At 53.5% G+C, this 7,111-nt stretch overlaps 2 protein-coding genes across 4 annotated transcripts in view; one reads left to right on the forward strand and one right to left on the reverse strand.

The window, feature by feature from the left end:
* Positions 1 to 647: 647 nt before the first annotated feature.
* The window catches only part of ABCB9 (ATP binding cassette subfamily B member 9), a 37,749-nt gene continuing 31,285 nt past the window's right edge, over positions 648 to 7,111 (reverse strand). For 2 of the 3 annotated variants that reach the window (XM_037744230.1, XM_017544356.2), the window contains one exon: positions 648 to 1,837. In XM_037744230.1, coding sequence (XP_037600158.1) covers positions 1,577 to 1,837 — 261 coding nt within the window. In that variant the 3' untranslated portion in view covers positions 648 to 1,576. Of the gene's footprint in view, positions 1,838 to 5,644; positions 5,782 to 7,111 lie in introns of all 3 variants that reach the window. The other variant, XM_017544354.2, reaches the window with a different exon arrangement.
* On the forward strand, positions 3,560 to 3,969 carry RPL41 (ribosomal protein L41). Its single transcript, XM_037744231.1, has one exon. The coding sequence runs from the start codon at positions 3,595 to 3,597 to the stop codon at positions 3,670 to 3,672; it is 78 nt and encodes a 25-aa protein (XP_037600159.1). The 5' UTR covers positions 3,560 to 3,594; the 3' UTR covers positions 3,673 to 3,969.

A 7,111-nucleotide genomic window follows, 5' to 3' on the forward strand; every position in this document is an offset into this window, starting at 1 on the left:
ACAAAAATTAGCCAGGTGTGGTGGTGGGTGCCTGTAGTCCCAGTTACTCGGGAGGCTGAGGCAGGAGAACAACTTGAACCCGGGAGGTGGAGGTTGTAGTGAGCCAAGACTGCCACTGCTCTCCAGCCTGGGCAACAGAGCAAGAGTCTGTCTCAAAAAACAAACAAAAATATTGAAATACTACCCTACCAGTTGGCACAAAGCCCTCCTCCTGGGACCCCAGACTTCTTCACAATTCAGCAAGTAAGAACAACCACAGGGGTCTTCCTATGTCCAGGCCTACCCCTCCTCCCTGACTCAGCTGTCCTGCTGGGTAATGGGTCTCTGCTGCATGGACTAGGGTGGGTGTTGGGTGCCTGGACCCTGAAGGAAAAGAACAGGTGGCATTTGCTGGGCTGGGAAGCACAGAAGCCCCTGGGATTTCGAGGAGACATCTGTATCCCTCTGCGCAATCCCCGTGGAGACAGATAGGAGTGTCTGCACCAGAGACCCTGTGATAGGAGGAGCGCAGATGGGGCTCCTGGACATGGGGGCAGGCCCTGGGCCACCCAAAGTCTCTCTGCAACTCCACCAGGGAGGGCTGAAAGGAGAGCTTTGGTCTACTGGAAAACGTAACTGGGTGATGAGGCTGCTGGCCCAAGCAGAAGTCAGAGGTCAGGGGTCAGAGGTAGTACACTTTATTGACCCGGTTCTCCCAACATGTTGCAACCTTCGGCAAAGCCAGACCCTGGGCTTTACCACCATCCCATCCACCAAAGAGAGAACAGAACGCATCTCATGAACATCCACAGGGCCTCCAGACAGCAGAGTGCAGAAGTGGGCATGGGGAGGGAGGCTGCCAGCTGGGGGTGGGCGGACGAGGGGCAAAAGCGCCGGGTGCCGGGCTGGGGGCACCCCGGAGGCCCCGCTAGACCTGGCCAGCCCCTCACTCCCCCAGTTGAGGTTTTGTGTGGTTCACAGTGAGACTGGCTTAGATTGGCAGCGGGTGATGGCAGACGGACAGCCTCCACACTCCCCACCTGCCCTGGCCGGACTCACATAGCTGGCAAGAGGGAGAGATGGGAAATCCCGTTCCCCGTGTCTCCCTCTGGGACAGGGAAGCCCCTTCTCTGGAGGGGCAAAGGGGAGAGGCCTCGTCTCCTGACATCCCCCAGGCTACTAAGGAAAGGCCATTCACTCCTGGCTCAGAAGTTTCTAGAACATCTTGGTGAATGTGCCCGCCATTACTCCAAATTAGAAAAAGGTTTCTGAAATCTAGGAGTTGACTGGGGTGCCTCAAACCAAGCAGTAAAAACCCTGGTAAGATCTAGGTTTAAAAAGGCAGCTCTACCTTTGCTTAGGAGGCGGGGGAGGTCTGTGGAGGGGTTGGCTCAGGGCAGCAGGGGTAGGGAGTGCCCTGGGAATGGGATGGGGACCAGGGGCAGGATGCAGGAAGCGGTGATCCATGGGACATGGCAGGTCGCCCTCCAGTGCTGCAGGCCTGGGCTCAGAGGGCAGCTGGCGGCTGCCTCTGTGGGCACATCTGCTGGGCAGGCACCAGGGCCTCTGCCCCGCCAGGAGAAGCAGGGGCTGCCCATCAGGCCTTGTGACTGCCATTGGCCACAGGCTCCTTGTGGCTGGCTGTGAAGTCCGTGGCGGGCTCAAGCCCCAGCATCTGCCGCTGCACCAGCTTGGCGTAGAGGCCTCCCTGGGCCAGCAGCTGCTGGTGGGTGCCCTGCTGCACTACGCGGCCCTTGTCCAGCACCACAATGAGGTGCGCGTGCTCCACGGTGCTCAGCCGGTGCGCGATGATGAGAACCGTGTGCTTCTGCAGGTTGCCATGGATGGCCTGCTGGATCTGCGGGGACAGTGGGGGCCCGGCTTGCATGGCATGGATGCCCCACCCACAACCGTGCTCCACACCCCCGCCTATGGGCTGATGCTTAACCTCTCTGAGGCTCAGTTCACAAAGGATGGCCAGCTTCCCGGGTTTTTCTTGAAGGGAGACAGCTCAGGGCCAGACACACGGAGGCACTTGGTGAACGGGGGATCAGGCTTACCCTCGCCCTCCAGTCTTCTGACCCTTCCCTTCCCCCTCCTTTTTTATTTTTTTTTTTAGACTAAGTCTTGATCTGTCACCCAGGCTGGAGTGCAGTGGTGTGATCTCGGCTCACCGCAACCTCCACCTCGCAGATTCAATCAATTCTCATCCCTCAGCCTCCTGGGTAGCTGGGATTACAGGTGCACACTACCATGCCTGGCTAACTTTGTATTTTTAGTAGAGGCAGGGTTTCACTATGGTGGCCAACCTGGTCTTGAACTCCTGACCTCAAGTGCTCAGGCTCCTTCTTTTTTTTTTTTTATTTTTGAGACAGGGTCTCGCTCTGTGGCCCAGGTGGAGTGCAATGGTGTAATCACAGCTCATTGCAGCCTCAACCTCCTGGCCTCAAGGGATCCTCCTGCCTCAGCCTTCCAAGTAGCTGGGACCACAGGCACATACCACCATGCCCAGCTAATTTTTGTATTTTTCTGTAGAGATGGGTGTCCCACTATGTTACCCAGGCTTGTCTTAAACTCCTGGCCTCAAGCCATTCTCCCTCATTGGCCTCCTAAAGTGCCAGAATTATAGGTGTGAGCCACCGCGCCTAGCCTCTGTTTAATTTTCTTTAAGCCAAAAATTGGTCTAAAAAATAAAGCCACTGGAAGCAGTGGCTTACACTTGTAATCCCAGCACTTTGGGAGGCCGAGGCAGGGGGATCCCTTGAGCTCAGGAGTTTGAGACCAGCCTCGCCAACAGGGTGAAACCACATCTCTACCAAAAATTAGCCATGTGTGGTGGCATGCACCTGTAGTCCCAGCTACTCAGGAGGCTGGGGGGTGGGGGGATCACTTAAGCCCAGGAAAGCTGTGATTGTGCCACTGCACTCCAGCCTGGGCAACAGCGCCAGGCCCTGTCTCAAAACAAATGAAAACCAACAACAAAAATAAAGCCTATTAATTTGTACAAACAATCCAAACTCCTCACTAGAGGCTGAGGAGTTTACCTCCCTGCGACTTCATCCTCACCTCTCTCCGTTCAACCCCCACCTGCCAGCACAGTGATGGTTTGGCTTTGAACTTGTCAAGCTCATTCCCCACTCTGGGCCTCTGTACCTGCTGACCCTTCCTCCGGGCATGCTCTTACCCCTAGAACTCCCCACTACTGGCTTCTTTCCTTTCATGTCTCAGCTCAGATGGCACCTGATGGCCTTGGTTCTAATGGTGAGAACCACAGAACTCTTGGCACATGATGACGCCGTGCAAACCTCGATGCTAAGTGACCCATCTGTAGCATGGCTTCTAGCAGTAGAAAGCCGTATCCCTGGGAAGACCACAGCCCCCATTCAAGTGCCTGAATGAGAAAGCTCAGCTTGGCCGGGAGAATTTGCTGTTTGTTTTAGTCAACACCTGCCGACTGGCCCCAACCTCTTTTTATTGGAGTGTTTACTTACAAGGGCTTACAACTGTGACCCCTTCCTCTGTCCCTCTGACTTGTGCATGTGATCTCCTGCATCTCAGAAGTGTCTTTCTCTTTTCTCTCGGCCTTAGCGCCATTTTTTTTGAAACCTCTGCGCCATGAAAGCCAAGTGGAGGAAGAAACGAATGCGCAGGCTGAAGCGCAAAAGAAGAAAGATGAGGCAGAGGTCCAAGTAAACCGCTAGCTTGTTGCACCGTGGAGGCCACAGGAGCAGAAACATGGAATGCCAGACGCTGGGGATGCTGGTACAAGTTGTGGGACTGCATGCTACTGTCTAGAGCTTGTCTCGATGGATCTAGAACTTCATCGCCATCTGATCGCCGATCACCTGAGACCCACCTTGCTCATAACCAAAACTGCCCATGTTGGTCCTTTGCCCTGGACCTGTGACATTCTGGACTATTTCTGTGTTTACTTGTGGCCGAGTGTAACAACCATAAAATAAATCACCTCTTCCGCTGTCTTAGCTGAAGAATTTAAAAAAAAAAAAAAAAAAAGAAGTGTCTTTCTTAAGGACCTGAAAGCCATTCCCTTGAAATGGCCAGCTAGACACAGGTAGCCTCCCGGCTGTCCACTGGACTCGCTGTTAGTTTTCATGGGAGCCCCTACCCGCTCCCCTCCCTACCCCCTCCGTCTCCCTTTAAAATGTCCGTCACCACCAAACTGGGATGGGAGCATGGCTCCTTCCCCACTGTCAGGAGTTACTGCATAAAATCTGTTTCCACGGCTTTTGCTAGTGCCCAGCTGTGTTTATCTTTGACAACGGTGACCCCTCCTAATCTCCTGGTGTCCCAAGACTGCTTCATTTGCTTTGCAGCACAGGCCACGGGGTGAACGCATGCTTGTTTCCTGGTTTCTTATCTGCCTTCCCCACTGGAATGGAACCTCCATGGGGATAAGGGTCTTTGGTCAGCCCACCATGATAACCCTAGTGCCCAGAATGGTGCCTGGTGCCTGGGAAGAGCTCAGTAACTGTCTGTAATAAATGAATCAATCCGTGGATAGACTGAGGTCACCAGCCAACTACAAATACATGACTGGGTCCTCCTGACCAGTGAGAATGAGACTCACAGGGGAAGCACCAGCTCAAGGTCACACAGTTACAAACTGCAGGACAGAGCTACAAGTCCAGGTCTCCCCATTCTGGTTTTTTTTTTTTTTTTTTTTTTTTTGAGACAGAGTCTCGCTCTTGTTACCCAGGCTGGAGTGCAATGGCGCGATCTCGGCTCACCGCAACCTCCGCCTCCTGGGTTCAGGTAATTCTCCTGCCTCAGCCTCCTGAGTAGCTGGGATTACAGGCACGCGCCATCATGCCCAGCTAATTTTTTGTATTTTTAGTAGAGACGGGGTTTCACCATGTTGACCAGGATGGTCTCGATCTCTTGACCTCGTGATCCACCCGCCTCGGCCTCCCAAAGTGCTGGGATTACAGGCGTGAGCCACCGCGCCCGGCCTTAATTTTGTATTTTTAGTAGGGACAGGGTTTGTCCATGTTGGTCAGGCTGGCCCCGAACTCCCAACGTCAGGTGATCTGCCTGCCTCGGCCTCCCAAAGTGCTGGGATTACAGGCATGAGCCACCGCACCCAGGCTTTCTTTTTTTTTTTTTTTTTTTTTTTTTTGAGACAGAATCTCGTTCTGTCGCCAAGGCTGGAATGCAGTGGTGCAATCACAGCTCGGCTCACTGAAACCTCTGCCTCCCAGGTTCAAGCTAATTTCCTGCCTCAGCCGCCTGAGTAGCTGGGATTACAGGCAACTGCCACCATACCACGCTAATTTTTGTATTTTTAGTAGAGACGGGGTTTCACTATGTTGGCCAGCTGATCTGCCTGCCTTGGCCTCCCAAAGCGCTGGGATTATAGGCACGACCCACCGTGCATGACCCGGGTCTCCTCATTCTGACGCCTTCTCTTGCCCCACACCATACAGCTCTGCCTAGATCCTGGAGGCTGGGCCCAGAGTGGCCAGGCCTGGGGCTCCTCCTCCCTGGCTCCACACTCTCAACACCAGGAATTCATCAGGCCAGGAGGCTGACAGCCTGGGAGAGCCCCTGGGGCCTGTTCTTCTCAGCACCCATCTGCTGGGTGATGGGGGTTCTGGCTGCCTGGAGCCGCTCCTGTCCCGGCATTGCCCACCACCCTGTGACTCACCAGGTACTCGCTCTCGGCATCCAAAGCACTGGTGGCTTCATCCAGGATGAGGACCGGGGGGTTCCGCACCAGAGCCCGGGCCATGGCCACTCGCTGCTTCTGGCCACCAGACAGCTGGGCACCCTTCTCCCCCGTCTCTGTATGGTGGAGGCACAGAGACAGTTTAGCAGGGGGTGGGGCCAGGCAGCCCGGGGGAAGGGTGACAGTTTCTGCCCTGCAGCCACGGAAAGGGCCAGCTGGAACCCGCAGCTTGAAAGCTCATGAAATGATGTTCCTCCACCCGTCTCATAAGGGGCAGGCAGATTAAGCCTACATGCAAATTGATACCAAGTTACCAATCTTCACCCATTCATTGGGCAGAAACCCAAACATCTGATAGCACGCAGTACAGGTGAGGCTGTGGGGGGACAGGCCCTCGCCCGTCCTCCTGGAGAAATGGAGGCGGAGCCAGCCCCAGGCCTGCAGTGAGAGCCGCAGTGATAACCCCAGTCTATGAGTCTGAGCAGTGCAAAGCTGTGTGTCATCGCCACAGATGTGCAGCCTGAGGCCCAGCAAGCCCACCTGGACCAGTTTTCCCCATGGATCAACTTCCTCCCACGCACAGCAACACAGACACAGGTCATGCATGACTCACAGTGCTATTATTGCAAAAAATAAAAACAAATCGACTCAAATGTCCATGAATACCATCAATAGGAAACTGAGTCAATTATTATTATTATTTTAGAGACAGGGTCTCACTCTCTCACCCATACTAGAGTGCAGTAGTACAATCATTGTTTACTGCAGCCTCAAACTTCTGGGTTCAAGCAATCCTCCAGCCTCAGCCTTCTGAGTAACTGAGACTACAGGTGCATGCCACCACACCTAGCTACCTCCTAATATTTTTCTGTAGAGGTAGGGTCTCACTATGTTCCCCAAGCTGTTCTCAAACCCCTGGCCTCAAGCGATCCTCTTGCCTTGGCCTCCAAAGTGCTGGGGTTATGGGTGACAGCCACTGAACCTGGCCATGCCACCAGCTCTTTATTATTTCATATTTCTTTCATTGAGATAAAATTGACATAACATAAAGATAACCATTGTAAAGTGAATAATCCAGTGGCATTTAGTGTATTCACAATGTTGTACAACCACCACCTCTATTTAATTCTAAAACATATTTAAAAATAATATATATTCATTGGACTGGGTGCGGTAGCTCACGCCTGTAATCCTGGCACTTTGGGAGACTGAAGAGGGCGGATCACAAGGTCAAGAGTTTGAGACCAGCATGCCCAACATGGTCAAACCCTGTCTCTACTAAAAATACAAAAAATTAGCTGGGCACGGTGGTGCACACCTGTAATCTCAGCTACGGGAGGCTGACACAGGAGAATTGCTTGAACCCAGGAGGCGGAGGTTGCAGTGAGCTGAGCTTGTGCCACTGCACTCAAGCCTGGGCGACAGAGCAAGAGTCTGTCTAAAAAA

The sequence above is a fragment of the Cebus imitator genome, unplaced genomic scaffold (genome assembly GCF_001604975.1).
Source record: "Cebus imitator isolate Cc_AM_T3 unplaced genomic scaffold, Cebus_imitator-1.0 Scaffold169, whole genome shotgun sequence".
Classification (NCBI taxonomy): Eukaryota; Metazoa; Chordata; class Mammalia; order Primates; family Cebidae; genus Cebus; species Cebus imitator.